Source organism: Lynx canadensis, chromosome X (assembly GCF_007474595.2).
Source record: "Lynx canadensis isolate LIC74 chromosome X, mLynCan4.pri.v2, whole genome shotgun sequence".
Classification (NCBI taxonomy): domain Eukaryota; kingdom Metazoa; phylum Chordata; class Mammalia; order Carnivora; family Felidae; genus Lynx; species Lynx canadensis.
This window is the reverse complement of record NC_044321.2, coordinates 121,712,239-121,731,355: the sequence shown is the minus strand read 5'-3', so window position 1 is coordinate 121,731,355 and position 19,117 is coordinate 121,712,239. Positions and strand designations below refer to the sequence as shown.

Sequence of the window (19,117 nt, the reverse complement as noted above, 5' to 3'; positions counted from 1 at the left end):
ATAAGCAATTAAACATTAAAGTAACTCCCTCACAGTATTGTGTAACTTTAAGCTGTTCTCAACTGAAAAAAGGGATGAATAGAATGTTCATTTATTCTTTCAATTATGTAGTCATTCATTCATTGAATGTTTATTCTGCTCCTGGGTTATATTTTCTCCATTTCTGTCTAGGTTGTCCTTTTCCTTTCATGAATTCCTACATCCCTGATATTTCCTATCACAATGTTTATTCCTTACAGTTTCTGGTTGAATTCTGCAGCAGTCTTTACTACTCAGTGTGTGTGAGAATCTATGTAGCAGCAGGGAATGCAGCTTTTACTTCTTGATTTGTCTCCAACACATCCTGTATAAAAGCAACTGCTCTAAATATCCTCTTTCTTAGTACACAAAAGGCCTCATTTACAAAAAAGTTATATGTACTACCTAGAAGATTCCTTAAAAAGAAGGGGATCTTTTTTTTTTTTTTTTTAATTTTTTTTCCAACGTTTATTTTATTTTTAAGACAGAGCATGAACGGGGGAGGGGCAGAGAGAGAGGGAGACACAGAATCAGAAACAGGCTCCAGGCTCTGAGCCATCAGCCCAGAGCCTGACGCGGGGCTCGAACTCCCGGACCGCGAGATCGTGACCTGGCTGAAGTCGGACGCTTAACCGACTGCGCCACCCAGGCGCCCCAGGGGATCTTTTTTTTAAAACTTCCTTCATTTGATGTTTAGAGTATCATGGTATGCCTGAAAGCTTATCATCCTTCTTGGGCTATTTGGAGACCCTGTAAAATGGAGCAACAAGACAGAAGATGCCTGTTGCCCCTAGTAACAACCATTTAGTGTCTATCTGTTTACTTCTGTGATGGAGAATTTAACTTTACTTAAGGTACTATTTTTGCAGTTTGTGCTTAGTTGCCAACCAAATGTAATTTTGACTGATACAACCTAATAAATTTTTATATACCCATTATGAACCTAAATAAAAACATTCTGATTGTTTGACTTTAATTTTGTGGCTATGAACATAGGGCTTAACCCAAGGAATCTATCCACATATAACTGAAGGACTGTATCCATGTATAAATGCTATAAAATGTGTGGAAAGGTTTTCAACTTTATTAGTGATCAACAAAATGCAAACTAAAGCCACTACTAAAGCAACACTACTATGCACTCACCAGAATGGCAAAAATAAATAAGACACACAGTACCAACTATTGGCAGGGATGTGGAAAAAGCAACTCTCCAACATTGTTGTTGGGAGTGAGACTTTGGGAAACTGTTGGTGTTATTTGTTAAAGCTGAACATATACATATATGTTCCACTCCTTAGTATGCACCCGACAGAAATGCCAATACATAGCAGTACAAATGGTAAGAGCCTTTTAAAAACTGCAACTCTCTCCCAATAACAGAATGAATACACTGTGATATACTTATACAATGGAATACTTACACAGCATTGCTTCATGTAACAACATGGATGAACCTCATAAGCAGCACTGGTTGAAAGAAACTAGACAGGGATGCCTGGGTGGCCCAGTCGATTGAGCGTCCAACTCTTGATTTCAGCTCAGGTCATGATCCTAGGGTCATGGGATTGAGCCCTACATTGGGTTCCATATCGAACGTGGAGCCTGCTTAAGATTCTCTCTCTCCCTCTGTCTCTGTCCCCTGCTTGCACACTCTCTCTCTCTAAAATAATAATTAAAAAGCTAGGCACAAAAGAGTACACATTGTATTATTCCATTTACAAACGATTCAAAAACAGGAGAAAATAACCTACCGTGTTAGAAGTCAAGATGGTAGAAACTCAGGATTCCAACAAAAGCGTGTGGCCACAGAGCCATGTTCTTATTTATTATGCTATATTGTCTTTCCAGAAAAGGGAAAAAAATCAACTCATTTTATAAATTAATAAAATAATCCTGAAACCAAAACCAGACAAAAGAAATCCAAGACGAGAATACTTTAGGCTACTCTCATTTATGGACATAGATGTAACATTTTAAGCCAAATATTAACAAACAGGATTTACTTTGTATCAAAAGAACAACACATCATGGTAAAGCGGGGCTTATAGCAGGAATGTGAAAACAGTTTGCTGTTTAAAAAGCTTTCAATGTAATTTTGCCTTTTTTGCATAATTGCTCTTTTGAGGAAAAAAAAGCTTTCCATGTGAATCATTACCTTTACTAACTAAAGGGGAAAACAGCCTCATTGTCAATTGAGGACATGACAAGCAGGCATTTGATTAAACTAGAGACATTCATGATTAAAAATTCTCAGCAAACTAGAAATTTCCTTAAGTTAATGAAGGAATAGAGGATGTCTACCACAAAATCATAACATCCACAGTTGACAGAACATCAGAAGTATTCGTGCTAGAGTTCGAAAAAACAGGGATGTTTGCCACTCGAGTCTGCCATTCAACTTTCATACGTATGTCCATACCAATGAGAAAAGCAACAAAAATTATGGATTTAACAAGAACTACTATAGTATAGATTTGCTGGTTTTGCTGCCATGTATTGTCTCCTCCTTGTTCTGGAAATTGTACTGTGAAAACAGGATTCCCAAATCCTTTCTCCTTCAAGGTGAGGAAATGGCCTTAGATTAGGTTTTTAGTTCAGTTCCCCTTGAAACCTGAGAAAGCTTGACCATCAGGTGTGTGACTAAGTGGGCCTGGCTTCTGATAAAATGCCCGGGGTGGTTTCCTACACCTGGATTAGGAGGGTACAAGTCAGAGCCATGGCCGAAGCTCAAGTGCACACGCTTCTTGTTCCTGGGCCCTGTCCCTGGCACGGGGACAGAATGGAGGGGACCCTAATTGTGGACACGGGACTTCTAAGCCACAGTGGCTCCCACTCTCCCATCCCTACTCCATAAGCTCTCATAGCTTCACATTATTTTCCCAAAGTCACACACCTAGTTAAAGGTGGCTTCAGGACTCAAACAAGGCTGGCTGGCTTAAGGCCACGTGCCTTCAGCCACTGCCTGTTCCCCAGGTTACTTTGTGGTCACAAATCGGTGTCATGTGAGGACAACTAGAGATCTTACTACAAGAGGTTAACTAAGTTAAGTTCCAGATGAAACCAAAATGATAAAACAAAAAACTTAACCCTATATTTATGGTCTTGGGGAACCATAATAATGTCTCTCTTTTAAAGAAGAGAGACAAAAGGCATAAATAAAATAACAAAGTAGGTCTGGAGGTAAATATTTGCAAGACACCTGACAGAGGATGAAATTTCCAAAACATATAAAGAAATCATGCAAATCAGCATGAAAAAAATGCAACAACTCTATAGAAAATGAAGCCAGGGATATGAATGGGCAACTCAGATGGGCACTCTATTTACTGTTAGGCTGTCAGATTGGCAAAAAATTAATGTGTGACATTTAGAATGGCCCTGTATGCCAGATTTGAGGAAGTCTCAGTCTCTGAACTCATTTCCTCATCAGTAAAAGGGGGCACATGGTTGTTGGGAAAATTAGATGAGAGGAGGCACATCAAGAACCTGACTTTTGTCAATGTCTTCCCAGTATCTATGGTTTTTCTCCCCTAATCTGTTGATATAATGAAGTACATTACATTTAGATTTCCTGAAGCTGAAGGAATCGTGTATTTCCAGATTAAACTGAACTTGCTCATTCTGTATTATTCCCTATGAACACTGTTATATTTGATTTGTTAATATTTTATTCTGAATTTTTACACCTCTAAGTGATAGTGGTCAGTAGTTTCCTTTTTCTTTTGTTTTTAAATGTTTGTTTATTTTTGAGAGACAGCAAGAGAGAGAATGAGTGGGGGAGAGGCAGAGAGAGAGGGAGACACAGAATCTGAAGCAGGCTCCAGGCTCCGAGCTGTCAGCACAGAGCCCGATGTGGGGCTTGAACCCACGAACTGTGAGATCATGACCTGAGCTGAAGTTGGACATTTATCTGACTGAGCCAGGCACCCAGTAGTTTCCTTTTTCTATGCTACCTCTAATCAGGTTTTGGTGTTAAAACTATTCTAGTTATTTAAAAAATTAGGGAGCGTTTAACCTTTCTGCATGGTCTGGAAAGATGTGTAAACTGAATTAGAACCATCAATCCTTCAAAGGTTACTCAGAATTCAGCTGTAAATCCACATAAACCTGATGCCTTTTAAAATCATAGATCCTTAATCACCATTTTTGGTCTCAGGTCTGATAATCGCAGGAAATATGTTTCCTATTTTGAAATGAACTTTGGTATATTTTCCTAAGAAATCACCCATTTCCTTTGGATTTTCAAATTATTTGTCACAAATGTACTAATGACTTACAACTTTTTTATTTCCTTTTGTCGTATAGTCAAAAGTGTAGGGAGTACAAAGAATTTTAACACATAGATTCCAGGAACCACTTTAATGAGCATGCATTTTCCATCAACCACCCTAAAAAACTCCCTCATGGTATCCCTTTATACTCGTATCCTGCCCGTATAGTATACCTATGCCTACTCGTATACCTATGCCTATGTGATTTGCAAATATTTTCACTCATTCTGTAGTTACTCTTTTTATTCTCTTGAAAGTTTCTTTCGCTCCGCAAGGTTTTTAACTTTGATGAAGTCTCATTTATCAAATTTTTCCTTTATGGAAAATACTTTTGGGTCCATGTATAAGTTCTTGGCAAACCGAACATGAGATTTTCTCTTTTCCTATAAAACTTTCATACTTCTATGTTTTCTATTTGGACCCATGATCCCTTTTTATATCAAGTTGGATAGAAGGTTTAGATTGACATTATTTTGTGGACAGTAGTCTAATTGTCTAATGCCATTTGTGGAAAATGCTATCCTTTCTCCACTGAATAGCTTTTTTGGTTTTGTATAACATCAATTGGCCATCCTTCTGTGGGCCTACTTCTGAACTGCATTCTGTTCCACTGATCTAGGTATTTATGCCTTAACCAGTACCAGTTATTGTAGCTTCATAGCAAGTCTTAAAATTGGGGAGTGCAATTACTCCAACTTTATTCTTCCATTTCAAAATTGTTTAAGTTATGTAAGTTCCTTTGCTTTTCCATATAAATTTTAGAGTCAATTTGTCTTTAAAGAAAAAAACACCTTGCTGAAATTTTGATTACTATTGTTCTTAATCTATAGGTTAATTTGAGAAATGAAATCTTTATTATGTTGAGTCTTCCAATCCATAAAGATGGTATGTATTTACATTTAATTAGGTTTTCTTTCATTTCCGTTGTCAATGTTTTATGGTTTTCAGCATAAGCATTTGATACATGTTTTGATAAATTTATACATAACTTTCATTTTTGGAAATATTATAAATGGTACCATTAAAATTTTATTTCTAATTTTACATCACTAGCATATACAAACATGATTGATTTTATCCATTCACACTGTATTCTGTGACATCATTCACTTATTAGTTCTAGGAATTTCTTTGATTCCTTGGGGTTTTCTATGTAAACAACCATGACCTATGCAAATAGGGATTAATTTATTTATTCCTTTCCAGTCTATGCCTTGTATTTGTTGCATTATTGCACTGGTTAAGATTTCCAGTACAGAGAGTGGACTTTTCTCAGCACCATATTATTTCTACTCTACTTCTGTGACTACAATGACATGGCTCTGTTCTTTGTTTTAATTGAGGTAAAATTCAGAAAACATAAAATTCATCACTTTAACCATTTTTAAATGTGTGACTCAGTGACTTTTTGTACATTCACAATGTTGTTGCAACCATACCACTAATTCCATATTTTCATCACACCAAAAAGAAAGCCCATACCTATCAAGCAGTCACTTCCTGTTATGGTCTAAATTGTGCCCCCGCCCTCCTCCTCATATGTTGAAGCCCTAATGACCAGGACCACAGAATGTGGTTATATTAGGAGAGAGACCTTTAAATGGTGATTAAAGTAACCATGGCCATTAAGTCAGGCCCTAATCCTGTCTGACCAGTGCCCTGATAAGAAGGGGAAATTTGGGCACACAAAATGACACCAAGAGTGTGTACACATAGAGGAAAGGTCAGGTGAGGACACAGTGAGAAGGCAGCCAGCCATCTGCAAGCCAAGGAGAAAATCAAACCTGCCAACATCTCTTGGACTTCTAGACTCCAGAACTGTAAGAAAATACATTTCTGTTGTTGAATGCACCCAGCCTGTGATTTTTTTTACGGCAGGGATAATGAACAAATATATTCTCTATTTGTCTCTCTTCTCTAATCTACTTTTTGTCTCTACAGATTTGCCTATTCTGCATATTTCATACTATGTGGCTTTTTGTGTCAGGCTTCTTTCACTTAGCATGTATTCAGGGTTCATCCATATTACAGCACTTATCAGTACTTCATTCCTTTTTATAACCGAAATTTCCCATTGTGTGGATACACTACACTTTCTCTATCCATTTATCAGTTGATGGATGTGTGGGCTGTTTCTAATTTTTATTATGAAAACTGCTGCTATTCAGTATTCAAGTACAAGTTTTTTGTTTGAACACTTGTTTTCAATTCTTCGGTATAAACCTAAGAGTAGATTGCTAGGTCATATGTTAATTCTATATGTAAATTGTTGAGGAATCACCAAACTTTTCCACAACAATGCATCAGGGTTCCACTTTCTCCACAGTCCCGGTGACATGTTATTTTCCATTTAAAAAGTTATAGCTGACCTACTGGGTAGGAAATAGTATGTAATCATTATGGTTTTTATTTGTATTTCCCTAAAGACTAATGACATTGGGCAGCTTTTTATGTGTTTACTGGCCGTTCATATATCTTCCTTGGAAAAATGTCTACTCAAGTCCTTTGCCCGTTTTAAAAAATTGACATGAAATTCATAGAACATAAAATTAACCATTTTAAAGTGAACAATTCAGGACTTAGTACATTCACAATTTTGTGTGACCACAACCCCTAACTAGCTCCAAAACATGTCATCGCCCCAAAATAAAACACCATATTCATTAAATACCTGCTCTCCAGTCTTCCCTCCCTTCAGCACATGCCAACCACCAATTTTCTGTCTCTATGGATTTAGCTATTCTGAATACTTCATATAAATAAATAATAGGTAACCTTTGTGTTTCACTTCTTTCACTTAGCATAATGTTTTCAAGATTCTTCCATGCTGTAACATGTTTCAGCACTTCATTCCTTTTCTATGGATGAGTAATATTCCATTGAATCTATCCATTCCTTTCAATGGATATACAGTTGACCCTTAAACAACATGGGTTTGAACTGTGTTGATACACTTATATAAGGATTTTTTTCTTATAAAAACACTACAGTATTATAAATGTATTTTCTCTTTCTTATGATTTTATTAACAATTTCTTTTCCATAGCTTACTTTACTGTAAGAATACAGTATATAATATATATACATGTGTTAATTGACTTTATGTTATCAGTAAGATTTCTTGTCAATAGTAGGCTATTAGGAGTTAAGTTTTGGGGAATCAAAAGTTATACATGAATTTTTTACTGCACGGGGAGTTGGCACCCTTAATCCACATGCTGTTCAAGGGAAAACTGTACCGTATTTAGCTTATTCATTCATCAGTTGATGAACATTTGGATTGTTTCCATCTCATAGCTATTGTGAATACTGCTGCTACGAATATTCATGTCGATGCATATATTTGAGTGTATGCTTTTAATTCCTTTAGGTATGTACCTAGGAATACAATTACTCAGTCATAAGATAATTCTATTTTTAACTTTTTGAAAAACAACCAAACTGTTTTCCACAGTGGCCATATTTTATATTCTGACCAGCAACATCTGAAGGTTCCAATTTCTCCACACCTTTGCCAACTTATTTTCCATTTAAAAAATTATGCTCAACTTAGCCAAATGTGAGATGCTATCCCATTTTAGTCTTGATTTGCATTTTCCAAATGACTAATGATGTTGAGAATTTTATCATGTACTTGCTAGCCATTTGTACATCCTCTTCAGAAAGGTCTTTTCAAATCTTTTGCCCATTTTTAAGTTCGGTTGTTTGTCATTTTGATGTTGAGTTGTAAGACTTCCTTACATACTCTGAATGCTAGAGCCATAATAGATATGACTTGCAAATATTTTCTCCTATTCTGTAGCTTGTCTTTTCACTTTCTTGATAATGTCTTTTTTTTTTTAATTTTTTTTTTATTTTTTTTATAACGTTTTTTATTTATTTTTGAGACAGAGAGAGACAGAGCATGAATGGGGGAGGGGCAGAGAGAGAAGGAGACACAGAATCAGAAGCAGGCTCCAGGCTCTGAGCCATCAGCCCAGAGTCCGACGCGGGGCTCGAACTCACGGACTGTGAGATCGTGACCTGAGCCGAAGTCGGATGCTTAACCGACTGAGCCACCCAGGCGCCCCTTGATAATGTCTTTTGAGGCACAAGAGTTTTTAATTTTTTTAAATCCACTTGATGTTTTCTTTTGTTACTCATGCCTTTGGTGTCATATCTAAGATTCCATCTAAAATCTAATGTATTGATTTACCCCTATGTTTTATTTAAGTGTTTTATGGTGTCAGCTCTTCTATTTAGGTCATTGATCTATTTTAACTTATTTTTTGTTTATACTAGATATGGATATCCAGTTGCCCCAGCACCACTTGTTGAACAGACTATTCTTTCCTCATCAAATGACATTGGCACCCTTATTGAAAATCAATTGGCCATAGGTATACAGGCTTACTTCTGGACTCCACTCTATTCCACTGATTTATAGGTCTATACTTATGCCAGATCTACAGTGTTTTGGTTACTGAAGCTTTGTAGCAAGTTTTGAAATCTGAAGTGTGATTCCTCGAACTCTGTTCTTTTTTCACTATTATATAAATTTTAGGATCATCTCTTCCAATTGATGTAAAAAGGGCCATTAGAATTTTAATAGGTATTGTATTGAATATGTTGGTCTCTTTGGGAAGTATTGTCACCTGAATGATATTGAATCTTCCAGTCTATGAACATTGGGATGCTTTTTGATTTATTCAGGTGTTCTTTAATTTCTCTCAGCAGTGTATTCTATTTTTAACTTTACAAGTCTCCCTCTTCCTCGGTTAAATTTTGTCCTGAGTATTTTATTATTTTGGATGCTACTGTAAACGGAATTTTTTCCTTAATTTCCTATTTGGACTGTTGCTTGCTGGTGTACAGAAATACAACTGATTTTTGTATATTGATTTTGAACACTACAGCTTTCCTGAATTTTTTTATTATCTCTAATAGCTTTGGGGGACTTGTATGGGATTGATTATATATATATATATATATATATATATATATATATATATATATATAGATCAAGTCATCTTCAAATACAGATAGTTTTACTTCTTATTTCAACTTGGATGCCTTTTATTTCTTTTGTTTAATTGTCTTGGCTAGCACTACCAGTACAGTGGTGAATAGCAGTGGTGAAAGTGGGCAACTTTTCTTGTTCCTGATCTTAGAAAGTTTTCGCTCTTTCACTACTGAGTAAAATGTTAGCTGTAGGCTTTTTGTTTTCTGAGAGAGAGAGAGAGAGAGAGAGAGAGAGAGAGAGAGAGAGAGAGAGAGAATCTTAAGCAGGTTCCATGCACAGTACGGAGCCCAAGGCAGGGTTGAGCTCACCACCATGAGATCATGACCTGAGCTGAAATCAAGAATCAGACATTCAACCGAATGAGCCACCCAATCACCCCTAGCTGTGAGTCTTCTTAAATGTCCATAAATATTGAGGAGTATCCTGTAAATTCCTAGTTTTTTGAGTGTTTTTATTATGAAACTGTGTTGGAATCTGTCAAATACCTTTTCTGCACCAACTGAGATAATCATGTGGGGTTTTTTCCTTCATATACATTAATTGACTTTATGTTAAAATTTGCTTGTAGGATACCTGGGTGGCTCAGTCAGTTAAGCAACTAACATTGGCTCAGGTCATGACCTCACGGTTCGTGGGTTCGAGCCCCACATTAGGCTCTCTACTGACAGTGCGGAGCCCACTTCAGATCCTCTGTCTCCCTCCCTCTGCCCCTCCCCTGCTTGTGCACATCCTTTCTCTTCTCTCTCAAAAATAAACATTAAAAAAAACTTGCTTGTATGTCTGGGATAAATCCCACTTGGTCATGGTATATAATCCTTCTAATCTGCTGTTAGATTCAGTTTGCTGATACTTCCCTGAAAATTTTTGTATCTGTATTCAGAAGGAATGTTGCTTTGTAATTTTTTTCTTCCTTTTTTATTGTGATATCTTTGTCTGGCTTTGGTATCAGGGTAATGCTGGACTCAAAGAATGAGTGAGAAGTACTCTCTCCTATTTTTTGGAAGACTTTGAGAAGGATTAGTGTTCATGCTTTTTCAGTGTGTGGCAGAATTAACCAGCGTAGTCATCTGGTCTTGGGAGTTTTCTTTGTCAGGAGGTTTTTGACTACTGATTCAATCTATTTTTTATAAGTCTGCTCTAGTTTTCTTTCTTTTTGAGCCAGTTTTGGCAATTTGTGTATTTCTAGGAATGTGTCCATTTTATTTAGGCTATCTAATTTGTTGGCATGCAATTGTTCAGTTTTACCTTATAATCCTTTTTATTTCCGGAAGGTCAGTAGTAGTAGCCTGCTTTTATTTCAGATTTTAGTTATTTGTGTTTTCTCTCATTTTTCTTTTTCAATCTAGCTAAAGATACGTCAATTTTGTTGATCTTTTCAAAGAACTTTTGGTTTATTTTATCTACTGTTTTTCTATTCCTTATCTTGTCTTCAACTTTAACATTTATGATTTCCTTCCTTCTAATTGCTTTGTATTTAGGTTACACTTTTTCCTTAAAGTGTAAAGTGAGGTTAATGACTTGAGGTATTTATTATTGTTTTAATTTTAATTTAATTTTATTTTTTAAGTAATCTCTACACCTAAAATGGAGCTCAAACTCACAACCCCAAGATCAAGACTCACATGCTCTACTGACTGAGCCAGCCAGGAATTCGTGGCTGATTTCTTTTTTATTATACAGCTATAAATTTCCTTCTCAGTACTGCTTTTTGTGCATGTCATACATTTTGGTATGCTGTGATTTTCTTTTCAAAGTATTTTCTAATTTCTTTGTAATGTTTTCTTTATCCCATTGGTTGCTTAAGAACATTTAATTTCCAAATATATGTGAAATTTCCTTATGTAGCTGATTTCAGATTTCATTCTATTTTTGTAGAAGATGTTTTGTATGATTTCAATCTTTTACAATGTATTGAGACTTGCTTTGTGGACTAACATGCAGTTTAACTGTGGAGAGCATCCCATGTGTACTTGAAAAGAATGTGTTTTCAGCTACTATTTGGTGGAGTATTCCACATAGGTCTGTCAGGTGTTCTGTTTCATTATTTTTTTTTCCGGCTGTTCTATTGCTGAGCCATCTACTTCTCCCTTTAGTTCTGTCAATGTTTACATGATATATTTTGGGACCCTTTTGTCAGGTGTATATACATTTATAATTGTTTTATCTTCTTGTTGGACTGACACTTTTATTGTTATGTAATGTCCTCCTTTGTCTCGTAACAATTTTTATCTTAAAGTCTACTTTGTCTGATATTAGCAAAGGTACTCCAGCTCTCTTTGATTACTACTATTTGCATATATCGTTTCCCATTCTTTTACTTTCAAACTACTTTTGCCTTTGGATCTAAAGTGAGTCATCTGTAGATAGTTATTTTTCTTTTATCCATTCTGACAACTGTTGTCTTTCAATTGGAGAGTTTATTTATATTTATACTTAACATAATTATTAAGAGTTCTGCCATTTTGCTATTTGTTTTCTATATGTCATGTATTTTTTTGTTCCTCAATACCTCCATTACTGCCTTCTTTTGTATTAGAAAGACATTTCCTCAATGGTTGCCCTGGAAATTACAATTAACCTATTTTCTGACAACCTAGTTGAAATCAATACCAACTTAGTTTCAATCATATACACATTGCTCTTATCTAGCTCCATTCCCATCCTTTTATGTTATTATTAAAAATTATTAAAAATTCTTTATACATATTGTCTATCAATTGATTAGTAAATGTTGCTTTATGTAATTGCCTTTTAAATCCTATAGGGATAAAAACAGAAGTTTCGAAGTGAAAATTAATACATTAATACTGATGTTTATATCAAACTATGTAGTTATCTTTCTGCTATTCTTTATTTCTTTGTGTGGATTCAAGTTACTGTCAAGTGTCCTTTCATTTTACTTTATTTTACTGTTTAATTTAAATCCAAGTTAGTTAATCTTTAAGTGTTCTTTTATTTTAGCCTGAAGGCCTCACTTGAGCAATTCCTATAAGGCAGACCTACTAGTAAAAATACTCTGTCTTTGTTTACCTGAGAATGTCAATTTCTCTTTCACTTTAAGAGGATAATTTTGCCAGATACAGAATTCTTACTTGGTAGTGTTGTTGTTCTTTTTTTTTTCTATCAGCATATTAGACTATGTCGTCCCACTACCTGCTGGCCTCCCTGGTTTCTGATGATAAATTGCCTCTCAATCTTATTAAGAATCCCTTGTATGGGGCACCTGGGTGGCTCAGTCAGTTATGTATCCAACTTCAGCTCAGGTCATGATCTCAGGGTTTATGGGTTTGAACCCCACGTCGGGCTCTGTGCTGACGGCTCGGAACCTGGAGCCTGCTTCGGATTCTGTGTCTCCCTCTCTCTCTTTGCCCCTCCCTTGCTCATGCGCTGTCTCTCTCTCTCTGTCTCAAAAAATAAACATTAACATTTTTTTAAAAAAAAGAATCCCTTGTATGTAAGAGTCACTTCTCTTGCTTTCCAGATTCTCTCTTTGCCTTTGGCTTCCAACACTTTGATTATAATATGTCTCAATGTCAATCTCCTTGAGTTTTTCCTGTTTGGAATCCTTTGAGACTCTTAAGTGTGTAGATTCATGCTTTTTATTAAATTTGGGAAGTTTTTGACCATTATTCCTTCATATATATTTTCTGCTCCTTTCTCTCATCTTGTTCTGAGACTCCTATTTGAGTATATTGATAATGTTTTAAGGTGTCCCGTGGGTCTCTTAGGCTCTGTTCAATTTTCTTCATTCTTTTTACTTTCTGCTCCTCAGACAGTAATCTCAATTGATTCTTTTTGTCTTCTCAAATATGCTATTGAACCTATTGAATTTTTCATTTCAGTTATTGTACTTCTCATTCCAGAATTCCTATTTGGTTCCTCTTTATAATTTATCTCATCATCAATATTCTGTTTGATATCCTCTGACATTCTCATGGTTTCCTTTAGTTCTTTGTACATGGTTTCCTTTTAGCTTTTTGATGATATTTTAAACAGTTGATTAAAAATCTTTTTGTCTAGTAAATCTAATGTCTGGGTTTCCTTCAGGAATGTTTTTATTAATTCCTTTTTTCCTGTTTATGGCCCAAAATTTGTTTCTTTGAATGCCTTTTTTGTTTTTAAAACTGGACGTTTTGAATATTATAATGTGGTAACTGTGGAAATCAGATTCTACACCCTCCCCAGGGTTTATTGTTGCTGCTTATTTTATCTTATTTTGTGTGTTTAATAACTTTCTTGAAGTAATTTTACACGATCTTTGTTATGTGTAGCCACTGAGACTTCTGTCCTGTTAGCTTAGTGGACATCGAGTGACTCAACAGAGATTTCCTTAAATGTGAGACTGTGATGTTTTTCCTCAAGCATTTGCCTGGTTCCTATAAAGCTTTGATTAGTTTCTACAGTTCCAATAAAGTTGATTCTGACAGCTTTTGCCAAATTATTTGCTGCTTTCGTGGAGAACATTTGAAGTTTCCTACTCTGCCATTTTTGTTGATATCATTCTCTCTATTCACTTTAGTCAATATCTTTTTCTTCTCTTATTCAGATTGGATAGTTTCTACTGATCTATCATCAATGTTTACTCTTTCCTCTATCATCTCCATTGTGCTATCAAGTGCATCCAGTGAGTCTTATATTTCAGTGACCGCTTGCTTCTTTAGGTCTTGCATTTGTTTGCTGAGACTTTCTACTTAAACATTTGTTGCAGAAGTTGTGATTTTCAAAAACATTTTTATACTAGTTGCTTTAAAGTGTTTACCAGATCAATCCTACATCACTGTCATCTCAGTGTTGACATCTGTTGATTATCATTTTCCATGCAAGTTGAGGCTTTTGTGGTTCTTCACATGCCAAATAATTCTGAATTGCATCCTGCGTATTTTGAATATTTTTTAAATGATACACTGGGTCTTGTTTATAGTCTACAGAGAATGTTGTCTTTGTTTTAGCAGGGCACCTGCCTAGTTAAGTTCGGGTTGAAATTTCCACAGTGGGCTGTGGTTCCAATGTCAGTTCAATTTTCAGAGCCTTTCTAGTGCTCTTCAGGTCTTTCCTGCATGTTTGCCACCCAGTGGTTAGCATGGGACCAATGTGGTGGTCTACCAGTTAATCCAGTTTTCATTTATGCTAATTAAGATCAGGTCCATGCACACATGGCTCACGAGTGGGCCCAGAAATTTATAAACAACTTTATGAAGTTGGCTTTAACATACTCCTACCTTTGTGTAATTTCCTGGAAGCTACCCTTTTGGTCTTCCTGCCAGAAATTTGGGACTCTAGTTACTCCCCTTTTGTGCTCTTCCACAATTGGGACTCAGTATACACAAAATACCTAGTAAGTAGGCTTCCATTCTTAAGCCAAAATCATCATCATCATCATCATCATCATCATCATTAGCAGCAATAGCAGCAGCAGCAGCAGCAGCAGCAGCAAGAATTCTCCTAATAGAAGAAACTGTCTGGGATTGTGGTAATTGTTAAAATTGATATCCCAGAGCAAGATACCTAAAAGTGATCCACCAGAAAAATGGCTGGCTCTGAACCCACTCACCCTAAAATGAAGCTTCCTGTTGACAAGCTAGGGCCACAAATAATGAGCTATCACTCATGTTATGTTGCCTTGTTATTAAAAGAGGATGAAAAGCAAGATATAAAAATATAAATCATAAAATGTTTATAGAATATATCAAATATAATAAAAAACAGAACAGAAACTGAAAAAACAAAAAAAAAACAGAAGAAAATTTAACATTTCAATATATCAATAAAGCAAGAATAGGATACTGTGAAATAGGAATAACCACTAAAGAAAAATCGCTCAGAAGTTAAAAATATTAAATTGCTAAAATGCAAGGGTTGGAAGATAAAATCGCAAATATACCTGAGAAATCAGAACAACAAAAAAAGAGACAGAAAATAGGAGTTAAAAGAGTTCTTTTGACAATCTAGGAGCTTTAATATCTGACTAATAGGGGAAGGAATTATCAAAGAATAGAGAGAGGAAGTCATAGGAGAGGAAGCTGTTAAGGTATCTCCTTATGTTGGGGTTTCAAGTCCATGAGAGAGGAGGAATACATTGCATAAATGAAGGTGAACATTAATCATGAATAGAAGGACTCATGCCCTGATTCCCAAAACCAGTATGAGACCAGGAAGTCTCCTTTCCCTATAGCATAAGTGCATTTACTTCTCTTTCCCAATACTTCAAATGCCATCTAGAGTCAAAATGGAGAGAAAGAGAAGTAACTGAAAGAATGAGAAATTATCCCCCAAAGACTGATTTACACTTGAAGAAATTTTAAATTATGGGATGGCACTGAATTGTAAATAATATTTTGTCCTCCCAGGAACTGGGTATACATGGTTATATCTGGGGATACAAAAGAAAATAGCAGAGAACTTCCCCTACTGGCAGGACAAGTACTGTCTGACTGACAGTGTCCAACAGTTTGAATCACAGAATATCCACACTCTGGATATATCACAGAAAATTCCACAACATCAAGAATACAGAAGCTCCTAAAAGCTGTCAGAGAAAAAAAAAGTCCCCTGTAAAACAACAAGCATTACACTGGTAAAAGACTCAAATGCATACCTTTCTTAGAAAGAGTGAACCAAGAAAGATGACATGAAATCCAGACAACAATGGATCTCACCAAGGAGAATAATGAACAAAAGTCCCAGGATAAGCCTTGGCTAAGGTAGGAAGACGGAGGGCTTCAGGGAATAATCCTAGCAAAAGCAGGGATTCCAAAGATTTTTATATTAGTCCTAACAAATTGGAACTCAGTGAGGTGTTAAAGGCAGAAAAATTAGGAGGGAAGCCGTTCAAAAATCCATGAAAAAGCAAAAAACTATACAAGAAAGGAAATGGAATCATACTGCTTTGCATTGCTTGGTTGTACATGGAAGAATATTTACATAATCATAATAATATAGACACTTTATTTTATACTCTTAGAGTCAACAGTAGAGAAAGCACAGAAAATGCAATTATGGTTACAACACAGAACATAGATGTTTGCAACTGTGAAAATACAAAGGTTTATGGTAAAACTACAAGTAACAATAGGGAGCCAAAAGATATTGTCTATTGTTGACAGAATAAATAAAGGGACAAACTTCATGATTAGAAAAGTAACCAACAGAACAAAAAGTAGTAATATGACTACATTGGGGAAAATGGAAATGGGGCTAAATCCTCACTTGTGACTGCAAGATAACTTAATAAGAACAGATAATATCTAATAGTAATAAACCAAGAAGGAGTATGAAAAGCATATTATTTAGATATATCAAAGCAAACATCAAGACTAAAAACAAAATTAGGAGACAGTGGCTCCTTCTGAGGAGGGAGACTATTATGTTCTTCTGTACCATTTGATATTTTTATGCATATGCATCTATTACTTTGATAAAAAAATTGTAATTAAATTTTCTTGACTAAGTAACACTTCTGTATGCTAAGTGAAGGGTCCAATGAAGTCTCCTTCATTCCCACTTCCTCTTTGCTGAGGTGACTGACATGTTTCCTTCCAGATATCTGATATATTTACAAGCAAGTGCGCTGGTGTATATATACTCCTCTCCCATACCCTTACACAAATAGTGGCAGGCTCTCCATGCTATTCTTGTACCTTATCTTTTTTATTTAACAATGTATACTGCAGATATTTCTGTATTACTCCTGACCTTCCTCATATTTGTTAATGGCTTATTATTCCATTATTTAGATGCATCATAATTTATTTCCTTGGTTCCGTACTTACATCTACTTTTTCCAATTCTTTGCTCTTTCAAACAATGCTATAACGACACATTGACAAATATAAGAAAAAAATGTAAGACTGTCTACTTCTGTCTCCCAATTAGATGATGAACTTGGCTTCCATCTCTGCATCCTCAGTCTGTACCATGGTCCTTGGCATATAGTACATATTGTATTAAGATTTGCTAATTCAGGCTGAATTGAATTGAAATGAGGAACTAACCTATGCAAGCATTTAAATAAAATACTGTAATTCTGAAAGCAAGTTTATGGCACAGCAAAGACAAGAAATCTATAATAGTTTGCATACTCAGTCTTTGTTTTACAATTTACAAGAGGAAGGAAAAGTAGTAACTCATTTTCGAATAACTTCAGGAAAGGAAAAGTGGGACAGGGCTCTCATGATGTAATTGCAATGAACAGACTTTTTATATGATCCTAGCATTCTAGAGCCCTAAAATCCAAGATGCTAAAGAGATTCTAACACCTCACAGAGATGTTAATGGGTATAAGTAGATTTATAGAATTATTAGTGTCTTATTAGTGAGAGAAATAAAATTAAACTAAACAATCAATTCCCTGGAATGAAAATTAACCCACCAATACATACATACATGTTTGTCATACTTACTCTGAGCTCTTTTGGGCCTGTATGGATTGAAAGCAAGTGTAGAGTACCCGGCCAGTCTAAAAACAAAAGAAAAAGGAAGAGAAAGAAACAGAAAGATCACACAGAAAAGGATTAATATTGAAACAGGTATAGCAATTTAGTAGATTCAAACCTAAAACTCCTATCCTTACATGAGTGGTATCTACAGACCCTCAGAAGAGGAGCGTTAAACGGCTTTCCGAAGATGGAATATGCCATCGATCAATTTCTATACAGGATCGTGTACTCAGTCAACATGAACATGAACATGCATTCATGTGACAGCAGAGAACTACTTATAAACATGAGAACCAAGAAACGGAAAACTAGAGCACTCAAACTGCTTTGTTGGAAGCTTACAAACTTATTCAACTATTTATAATGACAACAAATAAATTTATGATGACAAAGCCAAAGTCATTTCATATGAAGTATAAAGTTCAAGTTACTTTAATGTTTCTGGAAAAGAGTGATTTTATGAAGAATATTCATTATTAATACAGATTCTGACAATGTAATTATATACTAAAGGACACAACACATTTGAGAGTCTTGGCAAAATTCATTCCTACAATATTAAATAGTAATTTTCTTTTTGTTTGAACTGACACATGGTCAAGCCTACAAATCTAAAATTCAAAAAGAAACACTCTAGACAGACTAGCAAGACTAGCCACTAACTGAGCTTCTCTGAGCTTGGCTCATCCATACACATAATAATAGTCCTCACAGACCTATTGTCAAGGTTAGAGCATGTTTATGTAAAACACCTAATAAGCAGGCACCATACAATAGGTGATAAATGGCAACATTTGTCACTATTATTAGCCATGGAAATGTCTGCAGAATCTGGCTCTTTTTCATTACCTCCACTCCTACCCCCATGGGCAAACCTCCATCACCTCTTGCCTAGACTACTACAGCATCTTCCTACCTGGTCTCATGGACGTCATGGATTCCACACTCCCTCCCTCCCCGTGCACCGCCCGCACCCACCGTCCAGTCGACTATCAACACAGTAGCCAGAGAGATCCCATTACAACATAAAGTCACCCCCTAGTGGCTTCCCAAATCAGAGTGAAATCAAAGGCCTCTTAAGATCTGGCCCCGTTATCTTTCAGACTTCATTGCAGAACGACCAAATGAGTCACTATCCAAACCAGGACACTTCCAAGAAGGAAAGGTGTGAACTAAATAGGAGACTGGGATCGTGGGGTAAAACTGGGACTGACAGAGGCAAACTGGAACATATGGTCACGGTCTTCCTCACTCTGCTGCAGCCACACTGACTTCCTTGATGTCCCCTGAACATGCCGCACTCACCTCAGGGTCTTTGCACTGGCTATTTCCTCTGCCTGGAACGCTCTTCCCCCAAGAAATCCACAAGACTTGCTCCCTCACTTTCT

The 19,117-nt window shown here is 36.0% G+C and overlaps 1 protein-coding gene across 3 annotated transcripts in view; it reads right to left on the bottom strand.

Annotated features, from left to right (window-relative positions):
- BRCC3 (BRCA1/BRCA2-containing complex subunit 3) overlaps positions 1-19,117 on the bottom strand; it is a 64,944-nt gene that overhangs the window by 33,011 nt on the left and 12,816 nt on the right. For all 3 annotated transcript variants that reach the window (XM_030305478.1, XM_030305481.1, XM_030305480.1), the window contains one exon: positions 17,694-17,749. In XM_030305478.1, the coding sequence (XP_030161338.1) occupies positions 17,694-17,749 (56 nt within the window). The remainder of the gene's footprint in view (positions 1-17,693; positions 17,750-19,117) is intronic.